Source organism: Pristiophorus japonicus, chromosome 10 (genome assembly GCF_044704955.1).
Source record: "Pristiophorus japonicus isolate sPriJap1 chromosome 10, sPriJap1.hap1, whole genome shotgun sequence".
Lineage (NCBI taxonomy): Eukaryota > Metazoa > Chordata > Chondrichthyes > Pristiophoridae > Pristiophorus > Pristiophorus japonicus.
The window spans coordinates 164,239,421-164,255,440 of record NC_091986.1 but is presented as its reverse complement, the minus strand read 5'-3'; the positions used below and the strand labels follow the sequence as shown (position 1 = coordinate 164,255,440).

At 41.7% G+C, this 16,020-nt stretch overlaps 1 protein-coding gene across 1 annotated transcript; it reads right to left on the bottom strand.

Moving 5' to 3' along the window:
* Window positions 1–3,027: 3,027 nt before the first annotated feature.
* Window positions 3,028–11,334, bottom strand: LOC139275172 (ras-like protein family member 11A). The gene is made up of 4 exons (XM_070892279.1): window positions 11,016–11,334; window positions 6,828–6,884; window positions 6,649–6,725; window positions 3,028–5,719 (listed from the first exon to the last, which is right to left on the bottom strand). The coding sequence occupies exons 1-4, from the start codon at window positions 11,134–11,136 to the stop codon at window positions 5,252–5,254; spliced, it is 723 nt and encodes a 240-aa protein (XP_070748380.1). The 5' UTR covers window positions 11,137–11,334; the 3' UTR covers window positions 3,028–5,251.
* Between the last annotated feature and the right edge of the window lie 4,686 nt (window positions 11,335–16,020).

Here is a 16,020-nt window from a genome sequence, read left to right as displayed (position 1 = left end):
AGGGAATCAAGGAATATGGGGATAGTGCAGGAAAGTGGAGTTGAGGTAGAAGATCAGTCATGATCTTATTGAATGGTGGAGTAGGCTTGAAGGGCCGAATGGCCTACTCCTGCTCCTATTTCTTATGTTCTTATGATCTTATTGAATGGTGGAGCAGTTTCGAGGGGCCAAGTGGCAGACTCCTGTTCCTATTTTTTATGTTCTTATGTTCTTAAAAGGTTAGCTGTGTTATTCTGTCCCTGTGCCTTTAAATATTCCAGGCTGGAGTGAAATAAACACATCTTGTATGTTTCCAGGATATTGGTAAAAAAAAAACTTGTGTGGTGATGTTTCTATAGTCCAACACAACGTGCATATTAATAGTATGGAAACCCTTTCTGTTGATAAAGACGATCACCATAGGCAGTCTCTCGGGATCGAGGGAGACTTGCTTCCACTCTTAGCATGAGTTCTTAGGTGGCTGTACAGTCCAATACGAGAACCACAGTTTCTGTCACAGGTAGGACAGATAGTCGTTGAGGGAAAGGGTGGAAAGGGAGCCTGGTTTGCCACACGCTCCTTCCGCTGCCTGCGCTTGATTTCTACATGCTCTCGGCGACGATACCCGAGGAGCTCAGCACCCTCCCGAATGCACTTCCTCCACTTAGAGTGGCCTATGGCCAAGGACTCCCAGGTGTCAGTGGGGATGTCACACTTTATCAGAGAGGCTTTGAGGGTATCCTTGTAACGTTTCTTCTGCCTGCCTTTGGCTTGTTTGCCGTGGACGAGTTCCGAGTAGAGCACTTGCTTTGGAAGTCTCATATCTGGCATGCGAACTATGTGGCCTGCCTAGCGGAGCTGATCAAGTGTGGTCAGTGCTTCAATGCTGGGGATGTTGGCCTGGACAAGGACGCTAATGTTTGTGCGTCTCTCCTCCCAGGGGATTTGCAGGATCTTGCGGAGACATAGCTGCTGGTATTTCTCCAGTGACTTGAGGTGTCTACTGTACATGGTCCACGTCTCTGAGCCATACAGGAGGGCAGGTATTACTACAGCCCTGTAGACCATGGGCTTGGTGACAGTTTTGAGGGACTGATCTTCAAACACTCTTTTCCTCAGGCGGCCGAAGACTGCACTGGCGCAGTGGAGGCGATGTTGGATCTCATCATCAATGCCTGCTCTTGTTGATAGGAGGCTTCCGAGTCGTATGAGGGGCCTGAATGGCCATATAATGCCATATACCCTGCAGTTGGAACATAGGAATTGTAAGACAAAAAAGTCCAAAGTCTATCCAGTTCATCTTCTACCATCCTGGTAGTTGCATTATATTGAATAATCATAGAAATCAATTCTTTTCTGAAAGAAATCTATTTAATTTGCATTTAAATGAAACAACACTAACTGCTTCCACCGTTCCATCTTTGGGAGCCTATTCCAAAGATTTACCACTTGCTCACTGATTGTTTCCCCAGATTAATTTTGAATCTATCCACATTCACAAATTTAATCCCAAGACTGCAGGGTAGTTGCATAAAAGCTTAATGCAGAGCTGACTTTAACAACTACAGGAAGAACCGTGCTTGTTGCGGAAGTTGTCTACAGGTCAGCCTGGAAGAGATGGCATAGTTCTGTGACAGCCTCCCGGTGAAATGGAGGTGTCAAAGACAGGTCTGCTCTGAGATGCCCAGATAGAGTTGTCTGGGTCCATGAATGCGGCACTTGAGGTGTCATTACACCTGCCTTTCTTATCCTCTCATTTGAATGTTATGGATGCTGTTGGAACCTCCAAAGGAATTTCTGCACTGGGAACTTTGTTAGCTACAAATAAAATTTCAACTGAAAGCTGTAGGAAAATATAAAGTATCAGAAATTTTGCAGTGCAAAAAATCTGCCTTTCCCAGCAAGAGGGGTAAGAATGTATTAAATGTTCAGAATGTTCAGTGAAAAGATCAACAGTGGAGGATCACAACAACTGGCAATTTTCTTCACTGTAGAACGGTGGACATGTGCATCATCATGTTCAAATTTATGACCCATGCTCGCTGCTAGTGAAGCTCCATGCAACCAATGAAGTTTCATAAAATCTGTGTAGTTCATCCTGTGGATGGTGGCATTCTGTGCGCTAATAGTTTTAATGTCACTTGTGACATAAAGATATCCAACAAGTAGGTCAAGATCCACAAATATTTTTACATTAATGTAGATATCAAAAATATCTTGACTTATACCGAGAATGCTCCTGTTGTCTTCAACTAATACAGAACAGATTAACTGACCTTCTATCTGTTTGTGGGATGTTGCCGGTACAGAATCGCTGCTGGAGGTGGCCAACCTCGAGCCTATGAAACAAATCCAACCTGCTTCATAATTCAAATGGCCCACTGAGCAGCTCCCAATTAAAGTGTATAAATAAACCAATAATAAATAAACAGATAACAAAAGTGACTTATTCTGTCATCAAATAACAGTGCTCATGATCATGATTCATCTTGGTTCAAAAGTGAGTTAATCATAAACAGCCCACTCGTTAGTTGTCACACAGCGATACAGCCACTGCTCTGAAAATTTGGATTCTCTTGGCCTGCTGAACAATCACTTCACCCCAAAAAAACAGTAAATCATCATGTGAAGCAGTTTGAGAGATTTTTATAATGTGGAAGGTGCTATATAAATGCAAGTGCTTTTAGCATTTTTTTCAATAGAATTTGTTATTTTAAACATACAGCATATAAAAGCAGATTAATAACCTAATTCTTGTCTTTGTAAATATCAATAGTTATTATGCATCTAAATTATTCACAAACTTCTACTGATGTCTGAGTAAAGGCATTACTTTTCTAAATAAATCAACATTTGTTTTATAGGATACTTTACATTCACATCTCTTAAATTAATATTTTAGATATAATGCCTTCAAAATTGTAAAAAAAAAACCTTGTAAATTTATATTGCTTTTTGAGTACCAGTGGCCAAAATCTGTATCAAACCAATAAATTGTAACATGATTATCAATATCATATTGAAGTACTTATATTTATACCATGTAAATCATTCCAGCAGTAATTCATCACCAGTAATTTATGTCTCTCTTAAGCTAACATGAACTACTTTAGAATGTTTACATGTCACTTATGGAAAACATCAGTGAATTTATTTAGTCAATTGACCATGTAACAGTCAGATTACATCAAATAATGGAAGTGAATTAGAAGGCTGTAATCTGGACATGGATTTCATCTAATATCATAAACCGCAAGATTAGTTTACTGGCTTGAAATCGGACAGGATTTTTTGCTTCAGCGATCCCAGAGTATACTGGAATTACATACTGGAAAAATGCACACTACGGCCCAATTTCCCAAACATTAACTTTAATGGACTGAAAATCACAGGCTGAAAATGTCCTAATACATTGGGTACAGTGAATCTGTCATTAACTTGACATTTCTTCACTTTTTGGGTAGTGTACGACCTGCTTAATCTGTGTTTTGGGCTTTTGAGTTATATTGACAGCCAAATATAGTGCAGTTTGAACTTTGCAGAAGAATACCAAATTTGCTTGTCACATCATTACAGCAGGTATTGGGAGAAATTATTTGCAGATAATTATAGAGAATCTCTATATTGAGAACACTGTATAATACAGTGACACTTCATGCCAATTTTACAATGGGACCAACCTTTACTTTTATAAACTTTTTCAAAGCAATTGAATGGCTGATTTTACTGCGATCAACATTTTAAACAATTCTGAGGTTTAATTCCTGAGAAGCACCTCTGCTCTGCTAACAACACCTTGTTAAAGTATTTTTTAAGAATAAGTAGTCACTTGACAAGTTCCCAAGTTTTATACAAAAGGCTATTTGTAGGATATCAAGTACCATTTTAGCATTGACTTCTATTTCAGTTTTTTTATTTTCCATGTTACTCAGTATAATTAGATGAGTTTTGAAAAATAACTTTTACTGGATCATTCATTTTATTAGCTAATCCGTGAAGCAGATGCATTTGAATTGAGCGTGTAAATTTTACATTACATGCTGAAGTTCCTGCAGTAATTTCTCCTGCCCAGTCTCGCCACCCAATTAACATTTTTTCACACCCAAGAACAAAGTGATGGCTTAATCTCAAGCACATTGGCGCAGTCTTGATGGACTGGATGGCCTCCTTCTGTGCTGTACAATTCAATGATTCTATCAAGGGATGACCTAACCAGCACTTTTAACCAATTGTCAAAATAAAAAGTACTGGAAATGCACAGCAATTCAATAAGTAAATTGCTTTGGTTTTGTAATTAAATCAGATTTAAAATGGAACCTTTATCTTCTTCAGACAAAAAATGTTCAGTGGCTCTTGTGGGTTACTGAACTGTCAATATACTCATTAATTAGTGTAAGAATAACTCTTAGAGAACTTAATACAAACAACTTTATCCCAATGTAGAAATAAACAAATTTTCTATTTGGTCACAAGAATAACTAATCACTGTTTATATAAAATACAGTAAAAAGTATTATCTCCAGTAAGCATAGTGCTGTGGTGCAATCAGTATAATACAGGGTACTTACAAATTCATTACACATATAAGATTGACTGCAATGGTTTGAATATTTCTCGTCAGAATCTTTTAAACAGGAATTTACAAAAATTACATTTTCTCGAACAGAATCCACGAATTATCTTATAAATAAATCATAAAATTCCAATGGCTAATTGCAACTTCATAATGGCAGCACAGAGACTGTTGTGGCCTCTTGCAACCTATCTGGGTCTCTGAACCCTGTATAATCTACCCTGATTACACTCCACTCTCCTGCAGTCTTTAGCTGCTTTTAATCTTCTTTTGACTTTGCCATTCTCCCAAGCCCATCGTAGCATTTTCAGCAGAAATTACTGTTTCCTTCACAATTTGCTGCAAGACTCAATAGAGCAGTACTGTATAATGAAGGCTCTCCATTACACCTTCTAAAAAGAGCCATTATTTACAACATCAGAAATGCTATTCTTGTCATTTTCAACACAAGTCATTCACAAACAATGAATAGCTGGATTGTTACTAGTGGGAATTAAATGAGCTTTGGGAATTAAGGAGTTATTCACCTTTCCTCAAGTAACCCCTTCCCCATAATCATCCACTACACAAATGCATATTACCCTACCATCTTTTAAAGATACCTTTATAATCTTGCTGGAGTTAAAAGACGCCATTTACAAAACATGTACAATGCAATTCTGATTTGTTATCTACAGGGCTTCATCATTTTGATATCGTTCATAAAGTGGTGCCAGATTTCACTTTGGAAGAAAGAGCCTGCTTGAAGCGTCGTTTTAAATCTTGCATGTTTGGTGACTTTGGTCGCGGAATAATTGATCCTCTTCGTTTTTCTCCATTATTGTTCATATGTAGTTTGCTAACCTCTCTGTAAACATGTTGAAAAACATCATACACATCCTCATAGTTTTCTCTGGTGGAGATTTCTAAGAACGTTGTACCAAGTTCATTTGCTAATTGGATTCCATCATTGGTCTGGACTTGTCTGGCATGCAGCAGGTCACTCTTATTGGCAACGATGATCACAGGGACCTTTGTGTCAGGGTGCATTTTGCGGATATGCTGGTACAGTGGACGAATCAGTTTGTAGCTGTTGTAGTCTGTTATTGAATACACCAAGATGAAGCCCTCTGCCCAGTGAACACATCTGGAGACAAGGTCAGGAAAACGGGCACATTCTCCTTGAACCTAAAAATAAAAGAAATTTGTCAGAAAATAGCCCAAAACCCGGATGCATCATTGTGTTTTTCACAGAGCACCTCCTTATACTAGTTGAGAAAAACAGAATGAGAAATAAGTTACCCTTGTGCTGAGTTAGCCAACTGCATTCATGGAGGCAATGGATGCACTACAACTGGCAACAGTTTATCAAGGTAGAAAGAAAAGAAGCCAGAGTATCTACTTCGAATTCCTATTCAGTTAGTGACTCCTGGCAAGTCCATATAGGAATGTGCAGGACCAGAAAACAGTGCGATCCATCTGGCCAGTTCCGTGTGTGAACTAGGTGTGAGGAAAGGATCAGGCTTGTCTGTGCTGTCCCACCACTCACAGTCTAGGTCTATACTTGAAGAATGATTACTTAGGCAAGATACCAGAGGGCTGACAGCATCTGTGGAACTATACGGCAGCAACAGTCACCATCTTTAGGAAAGGACCGTTAATGAGGAACAAAAATGCCTAGCATCTGTCAACACTTAACACGGTTACTGATAATAGGGAATTAAGAGGGGTAACGGGAAAACTGCAAATGCCAAAGCAGTTACTAACGACCAATAGGAAATTATCTACAGCTTCCAGGTACAAGGCCACAAGGACATTTGTTAGACTGGCAAGTTTAATGACAAAGAAAATGATCATTACTGTTATAAATAACTGGATGAATTTTATTATCTTGGTGTTTAGATAAGCTTCAAATCTAATTTGATATTTTGATTAGATTAGTCTTCTGATCAGTTCTTGCTTATTATTATCCAAATAAACTGCAAAAACCAAACAGTAAGAATGGCGTTGGAAATGCTTACTCATTGATGACATCAACTAATATATGTTTTCCTCTGATTTCCTCACGTTCTTACCCCACATTCCCCCCCCCTCCAAGAGTGTCACTTGTTGCATACCTGGATACAAGGTGTGTCCTGCACTTGCAGTGAAAGCTGTTCTCCTTCAATATGAACTAGTCTTGAATAAAGATTGCCTATGAGGTAAAAACAATGGTTTGTAACAAATTATGTATTGCATGCTTTAAATAGTCATTGTTATTGTTCAATTCTGGCTGAATGGTTTAAGAAATACACACCTGTATTTGATTCATAATCACCAATAAACCTTTTTGTTAAGAACCGAACAATCAAGGCTGGAAGGAAACAAAAAGATATGTTAATACTGCTTTGCAACTAGATGTACAGACATTCTTCCATGTACATTTTGAGAAATTATAATGGTCATTGTAAGCAGCAGAGATAGACAGCTGCTTTTGTGCCCAGCCAAATAACTCAAAAGAAGCAGTTAATGCAGCAGCCGTGTATCTATTCTCTCCTTTAAAACAAAAAACAGCTTCTGTATTGGTTTTCCGAAACAATGGATCAGCCAGTTCGTCGGTGGCAATCCTAAAGGAAATTTGCCAGATTCACTCAGGCTGGCCGCTGCAAATGTCCATTTTGTTACCAAAACTTTTCACTATTGCAAGCCGGTGGCGCTACTATGGCTCAAAACTAACAGAAACAACCTAAAAAGAATCAGTTGCTAGGATGAAGAGGAACGAGCAGAGGCCAAAACTACAGAGTACGTTCCCAGGGGCCTCAGCCAAATATGGGGCATTCAGGAAACCCCGTCATTGAGCAGAAGAACTGCATACAACCACTGGATCAGTTAAGTGTAGCATACTGTGATATGATTTGCTTTATTATTAATACAGTGTGTAAACATTATATGGGCCTGTTTCCTTATGCATTTTTCTAATTGTTTATGTTTTACTGATATGGGGGCAGTTGTGCAGGTTAGCAGAAGGGGTAATTTTCTGCAGCAAGACTGCAGTAACTGTACCACCATGCAGAAAACAAATACATGTTCAGTTTTGAAAAGCCAAATGAATGTACTGTTTTCTTAAGTCTCTTAATTGGCTTATTTAGTAAAATACAAATAGTAAACATCCACCTTCAGCTAACTGCACATGTATTTTAAAGCCAGGGCAAAAAAAGCCACAAGTGACTAACATTAAAAGAAAATTTAAGAGCTAGTACACATATGCATTGTCTTGGCTTACTCATACACAATGTAGTCATGCATATTCAATGCCGAAGGTGAACTTTGTGTTTTTGTCACATCTGCTCCTGCCACCAACATTCAAAGCTCAATGATTTTCTTAACTTTGCCAGAGCACTTGTGAAGAGATTGCTACTTGCAGGGAATATACACAATAGATGTATTTATTGAAATTGACTACTATTTACATTATTTGGCTTGTGCATTTTTTCAAATTCATGGCAAACCTTTTGAAAATGTCTTTTATCTATTTTGGAGTTATCTAAGTGAGCAAAGACCATGCTGGAAAAGAGAATGTTTGCCTCCACTTAATTCATACCCACTGACAGCATGAACATTGCCAACACACTAAAAACACATAAGGTGCAATTTGGCATTAAGAGTTCCCTCTACATTACTCTTGTCATGTGCCACAACCACAACTTCAGAAAAGCACTACTACTCCAGCAGGAGTTTCCAATTTCCACAATGTCTTTGCTGCCTTTGAAAGTAAAGCTCCCAATTAATACTGATATCTCTGTGTTGTTGGTTCCTATCCACTAGGAACTGGGTAGGTAGGCTGTCCAAACTCTTTCTATACAAGTCCTGCATTCAACCATTAGATACTTTAGTTTAATACAGTAAATGGATGAATGAATTTCTATATCAATTGTGAGAGAATGAAAATACACTGGAAATATTAAAAAATTCTCAATTCTACAACTCCAGATGGTCTATAATTTGGCTCAGAGCTAAACCAACTCATAGATGTATGCACAGCCTCCATCCCCAAAATCCATGTGTGTAGTAAAATGACCATAAGCTTCCCCAATTCCCATTTATTGGCTGGTTTCCCTTCCACGGTGGTTTCCACATCCTCCTCCTCACTTACCTTGACCTTTGCATGCTGACCAATAGAACAATCTTGAGTTTAAAATAAACAGAATGTGCATATTGTACATTTGCGTTCACACAGTCATAGTGCTCGTACGTTTTTTTTAAAAACTGTTCCCTGCCCAGTGGGTGAATTAAGTGATTTAAATAAACACAGAACAAAATCCGAGAAAATGGTCAAGTGAGGCAATGGCTATCTCCTGCCTGGTTCTGAAAATCACCTGTAAGACAGCTGTCAGAGGCAGCTACATCTCCTTGTGTTGGGACTGAACACAATTGGGGTTAAAATTCCGGCCTCGCCACGAAGTGCAGATATGCCTGGCGAGGCCTCACAAAGGTCAGTTTTCGGGGCGCAGTGCGCATGTGCCGAAAACCGGCTTTTCCAATCTGTCAAGATTTGTCTTGACAGATCCTCCACATCCCCGGGAGAAAGACATTCACACGGACGAGATTGGGCTATTTGCCCAACTCCTGCCCAGCAAATGTCCTTGAAACTCTTACATCTGGTGAAAGCAGGCGCATAGCCTACTTTTACCAGTGTAAGAATTTTAAAACGTATAAAAATTAAATTTAAAAACACATTTTTATGTTAAAAATCCTGTCCATTAAGGTAAGTTTATTTTAAACTGGATTAAAACACATTTTTCTAAAACATTTCATTAACTTTAATTTCAATTAATTTTAAATATGTGAGGAGTTTTGTTTATTTATTGTGTTGCGTTTCTTGTTTTAGGGGTTTATTCTCATTGATAATAATGAGAACTCATAAAAACGGAGTCCCCAATATTATCAATGAGAATACTGCAGAGTGACTGGTGGTCCAGGCCAACATGACTCCAGCTTTTTCGCACGTATGGGGAAGTCCTCTCTCCGTACGCTACGCATCGAATGAAGGCCTCCGACCGGAATCGAAGGTGCCTCCGGAACCACCAGGTACTTTCGCAAAAAAGCTTCAGGTCAGAAGCGTTCGTCCAAAGGAAGCCTCTGACTGGAATTTTAGCCCTAATATCTTCCAAATCACCATGTGCATACACATTAAAGGCACTTTTATATTATTGTGGAGAGTTATACCCAGTGTCCTGGCCAATATTTATTCCTCAACCAGTAACACAAAAAACAGATTGCCTGGTCATTATCTCATTGCTTTTGTGCGACCCACTTCAAAAGTACTTAACTGGCTGTGAAGAGCTTTGAAAGAAAGACTTGCATTTATATAGTGCCTTTCACAACCACCGGACATCTTTACAGCCAATGAAGTAATTTTTTTAAAGTGTAGTCACTATTGCAATGTAGGAAATTCAGCTGTCAAATTACACACAGCAAGCTCCCACAAACAGTTGTGTGATGATGACCAGATGTTTTAGTGATACTGATTGAAGGATAAATATTAGCCTATCCCCAGTGTGCTCAAGTGTCTAGTACTGAACTTGAACCCACAATCTTCTGATCCAGAGGCAAGGGTGCTACCCACTGAACCACAGCTGGGATGTCCTGAAAGGCGCTATATAAATGCAAGTCTTTCTTTCTCTTTGGCCAAGCCTTTAGGCACGTGTGTTTATATCCTGTGAAGCATTTTGGAACGTTTAACTACGTTGAAGGCGCTATATAAATGTAAGTTGTTATTGTTGTTTTGGTGACATCGACTCCCAACACACAGTTCTTGCACAGTCCATGATACTGCGCAGTGTACATTACCCACCCTATTCTCTTCTGGCAGTAAATCTCTGGATCCATTGCCTAAACTACCTTTTTTCATGGATCCAACCATCATCTTTCAGGAGACGTTCGGGAGACGAGTGACAGACTTCAAAGCGGGACAGCAAAGCAGGGAGACCGTTTTGGCAACGCATTCCCAAGCCGGAGACTGCATTTGCCCACACTGTAAAAACACTTTTATTGGGGCAAAGGGAGAATCCCATCTCATCTATTTGGACTGGCTTTAATCTTAAATTTCAGAGTGAAAGGACTCTCAGTCCCCAGTTTAGAGCTTTGGCAATAAGTGAATTTAAAATCAGTATAAATTAACACGCACTACTTAAGAAGGTACTTAATGTTAAATAGAAATGCTCAGATGGGGATTGCATTTTAAGATGCTCCAATGTTGCTCGATACTTAAGCCAAACCAAGTCCATCAGGAGTGACAACTATTTGTCTTTCTCTCCATCTCGTGAGATTGCAGTTTAGTTAAAACAGAAAAATGCAACTTCCCAGGAAAAAATCCCAATGTAACTAAATTACTTTTCTACGACTGATAACACCGATTCCTTTAAAAGGCAAACTGTTGTTCATCGATTCAATCGACACTTTTGTAAGTGTGTAGATATTTCTCCCCAGCATAAACGTGCCTTACCTGTTTTCCCAACAGTGCTTGATCCTAAAACTGCGATCTTGATATCCCTGTTCAGCACATTATCGCACGACTCAGGTATCGGGACTAATAGTAAGCTAGTCGACATATTATGGAAACGCATCGGTCCTTTACAGTAGAAAACCGACTCGATGGAATTTCAAGTAGCAGCCGATCCGACTAAGGCGGGTGAAAGTCGAGGGGAAATCTCTTTCAACAGTTTGGTTTCTTATCCGATCAGCAACACACAAAATATCAACATACACCGCAAGTTTACTCCAAGCCTCTCCGCGTTTCTTTGTGACCGAGGAGCTGCTTCGACTTCATATAGTCTAAGTCCTGTGGGCGGACATCCTCCCACTGCTCACATAAACCAATAGAATTCTTCTGACGAACACATCGACGCAAATGGGCTGAAGACGTCCGTACGCAGCAGCATCCTCATGGTGCCTGCATGGAGGGTTAAACAGTATACTACAGGCTGCGTGAAGTGGATGCTGAACGCCATTGAAAATAACAAATATTGTCATTTTCATTTGTACACTTTATTATATCTTTGAAGTTTTCTTTCTTTCCAGTGTTGGAGAAAAGAACATCTTTGCTCACGGTCACCCAATGTCGGCGTTGAGCACGAACAGGATAAGGATGGCACAGTGTGACCCAGGTAAGGATGGCACAGTGTGACCCAGGTAAGGATGGCACAGTGCGATCCAGGTAAGGATGGCACAGTGCGAGCCAGGTAAGGATGGCATAGTGTGATCCAGGTAAGGATGGCACAATGTGACCCAGGTAAGGATGGCACAATGTGATCCAGGTAAGGATGGCACAGTGCGATCCAGGTAAGGATGGCACAGTGCGATCCAGGTAAGGATGGCACAGTGCGATCCAGGTAAGGATGGCACAGTGCGATCCAGGTAAGGATGGCACAGTGCGAGCCAACAACAACAACAACTTGTATTTATATAGCACCCTTAGTGAAACATCCCAAGGCACTTCACAGGGTATGATGAGATTTTTTTAAATTGACACTGAGCCACATAAGTAGAAATAACGCAGGTGACCAAAAGCTTGCTCAAAGAGGTATGTTTTAAGGAACGTCTTGAAGGAGGAAAGAGAGGTAGAGGCGGAGAGGTTTAGACAAGGAGTTCCAGAGCTTTGGGCCTAGACAGCTGAAGGCACGTTCACCAATGGTTGAGCGATTATAATCAGGGATGCTCAGAAGGGCAGAATTAGAGGAGTGCAGACATCTCGGGGAGTTGTGGGGCTGAAGGAGTTTACAGAGATAGGGAGGGGTGAGGATATGGAGGGATTTGAAAATAAGGATGAGAATTTAGAAATTGAGACGTTGCTTAACCGGAAGCCAATGTAGGTGAGCAAGCACATGAGTGATGGGTGAACGGGACTTGATGCAAGTTAGGACATGGGCAGCCGAGTTTTGGATCACCTCTAGTTTATGTAGGGTATAATGTAGGAGGCCAGCCAGGAGTGCGTTGGATTAGTCAAGTCTAGAGATAACAAAGGCATGGATGAGGGCTTGAGCAGCAGATGAGCTGAGGCAAGGGCGGAGATGGGCGATGTTACGGAGGTGGAAATAGACGGTCTTAGTTATGCTGTGGATATGTGGTCATAAGCTCATTTCAGAGTCAAATATGACACCAAGGTTGCGAACATCTGGTTCAGCCTCAGAGAGAAGTTGGGGAGAGGGATGGAGTCAGTGGCTAGGAAAAGGAGTTTGTGGCGGGGACAGAAAACAATGGCTTTGGTCTTCCCAATATTCAATTGGAGAAAATTTCTGCTCATCCAGAACTGGATGTCAGACAAATAGTCTGACAATTTAGAGACCATGGAGGGGTCGAGAGAAGTGCTAGTGAGGTAGAGCTGGGTGTCATCAGTGTACATGTGGAATCTGACGCTGTGTTTTTAGTTAATTTCATCAAGGAGCAACATGTAGATGAGAAATGCGGGGGTGGGGTGGGGGCAGCAAAGATGGCACAGTCTGATCCAGGTAAGGATGGCACAGTGCGATCCACTGGAGGACACCAGAGGTAACATTGCGGGGTGGGAAGAGAAGCCATTGCAGGTGATTCTCTGGCTACGATTAGATAGATAAGAATGGAACCAGGCGAATGCAGTCCCACCCAGCTGGACGACAGTGGAGAGGCGTTGGAGAAGGATAGAGTGGTTAACCGTGCAAAAGGCCGCAGACAAGTGAAGAAGGACAAGGAGGGAGAGTTTGTCTTTGTCAAAGTCATAAAAGATGTCACTTGTGACTTTGTTGAGATCCAGGTTAGGATGGCAGAGTCCGATCCAGGTAAGGATAGTACAGTCTAATCCAGGTTAGGATGGCAGAGTCCAATCCAGGTAAGAACATAAGAAATAGGAGCAGGAGTAGGCCACCTGGCCCCTCGAGCCTGCTCCGCCATTTAATAAGATCATGGCTGATCTGATCATGGACTCAGTTCCACTTCCTTGCCCGCTCCCCATAAACCTTTATTCCTTTATCTCATAAGAGCTCGCAAGGATGGCACAGCCCAATCCAGGTAAGGGTGGCACAGCCCGATCCATGTATGGTGGCATAGTCCCAACCATTGAAGGTTAGCACAGTCTTTTTAAAATTAATTCATAGGATGTGGGCATCGCTGGCAAGGACAGCATTTATTGCCCATTCCTAATCACTCTTGAGAAGGTGGTGGTGAACCGCTGCAGTCCGTGTGGTGAAGGTACACCCATAGGGCTGTTAGGGAGGGAGTTCCAGGATTTTGACCCAGCGATGATGAAGGAATGGTGATATATTTACAAGTCAGAATGGTGTGTGAGTTGGAGGGGGACTTGAAAGTGGTGGTGTTCCCATGCGTGTGTTGCTCTTGTCCTCCTAGGTGGTAGAGGTCGTAGATTTGGGAGGTGCTGCCGAAGAAGCCTTGGTGAGTTGCTGCAGTACATCTTGTAGATGGTACACACTACAGATGGACAACTTCCATCACTCTGCCAATGATTGAGAGTAGACTGATGGGGTGGTAATTGACCAGGTTGGATTGTCCTGCTCTTTGTGGACAGGACATATCTGGGCAGATTTCCACATTGTCTGATCCAGTTTAAGGGTGGCATAATCCAATCCAGTTAAGGATCTGGGCAGTGTCCTAAGCCGAGCCATCTTCAATTGCTTTGTCAATGATCTTCCCTCCATCATAAGGTCAGAAGTGGGAATGTTCGCTGATGATTGTACAGTGTTTAGTTCCATTTGCAACTCCACAGATAATGAAGCAGTCCATGCCTGTATGCAGCAATACCTGGACAACATTCAGGTTTGTGTTGATAAATGGCAAGTAACATTCACGCTATACAAGTGCCAGGCAATGATCATCTCCAACAAGCGAGAGTCTAACCACCTCCTCTTGGCATTCAACGGCATTACCAGCGACGAATCCCCCAACATCAACATTGTGGGGGTAACCATTGACCAGAAACATAGCTGGACCAGCCACATAAATACTGTGGCTACAAGAGCAGGTCAGAGGCTGGGTATTCTGTGGTGAGTGACTCACCTCCTGACCCCTTAAAACCTGTTCACCATCGACAAGGCACAAGTCAGGAGTGTGATGGAATATTCTCTTTCCTGGATGAAGGCAGCTCTAACAACACTCAAAGAAGCTCGACACCATCCAAGACAAAGCAGCCCGCTTGATTGGCATCCCATTCACCACCTTCAACATTCACTCTCTCCACCATCGATGCACTGTGGCTGCAGTGTGTACCATCTACAAGATGCACCATAGGAATTCACCAAGGCTTCTTTGACAGCACTTCCAAAACCCGGGACCTCTACCAGCTAGAAGGACAAGGGCAGCACGTGTATGGGAATATCACCACCTGCAAGTTCCCCTCCAAGTTACAAACCATCCTGACTTGGAAATATTTCACCGTTCCTTCTTCGTTGCTGGGTCAAAATCCTGGAACTCCCTCCCTAACATCTCACAGATTGCAGCGGTTCAAGAAGGCGGCTCACCGCCACCTCAAGGGAAATTAGGGATGGCATCAAGTGCTCGCTTTGTCAGTGACATCCACATCCCAGGAACGAATAAATAAAAAGGATGGCACAGTGTGATCCAGGTAAGGATGGCACAGTACGATCCAGGTAAGGATGGCACAGCTCGATCCAGGTAAGGATGGCACAGTCCGAGCCAGGTAAGGATGGCACAGTGTGATCCAGGTAAGGATGGCACAGTACGATCCAGGTAAGGATGGCACCGCTTGATCCAGGTAAGGATGGCACAGTGTGATCCAGGTAAGGATGGCACAGTGTGATCCAGGTAAGGATGGCACAGTCCGATCCAGGTAAGGATAGCACAGTGTGATCCAGGTAAGGATGGCACAGTGCGATCCAGGTAAGGTTGGCACAGTGTGATCCAGGTAAGGTTGGCACAGTGTGATCCAGGTAAGAATGGCACAGTGCGAGCCAGGTAAGAATGGCACAGTGTGATCCAGGTAAGGATGGCACAGTGCGAGCCAGGTAAGAATGGCACAGTGTGATCCAGGTAAGGATGGCACAGTGCGAGCCAGCTAAGAATGGCACAGTGTGATCCAGGTAAGAATGGCACAGTGCGATCTAGTTAGGGATGGAACAGTACAGTCTGACTGCACCCGTGTTTTTCTCTATCTTCCACAACAGGCACTTTTATGGGCTTCCTGAGTGACATTGGACCGAACTTAGTGCAAGAATTAATTTTCTGGAACAAAAGTAAAAAGTGCTGGAAATACTCAGCAGGTCAGTCAGCATCTGTGGAGCGTTAACATGACTGGACAGGACTGAAAAGTTATCTCAAAAGAACAGCATTTAGAAAGGAACTGAATAAAGGGGAGAGAAAAAGCACACACAAGAAGAGATGGAACCACCAGGCTGTGAAGTGTTTAAATGGAAACCAGGAGTTGGTTAAATGACTGAAGTGATAATAACATGACACAATAGGAGATAAATTGAAAGAAATTAAAGACATTCATGAGACACAGAGAA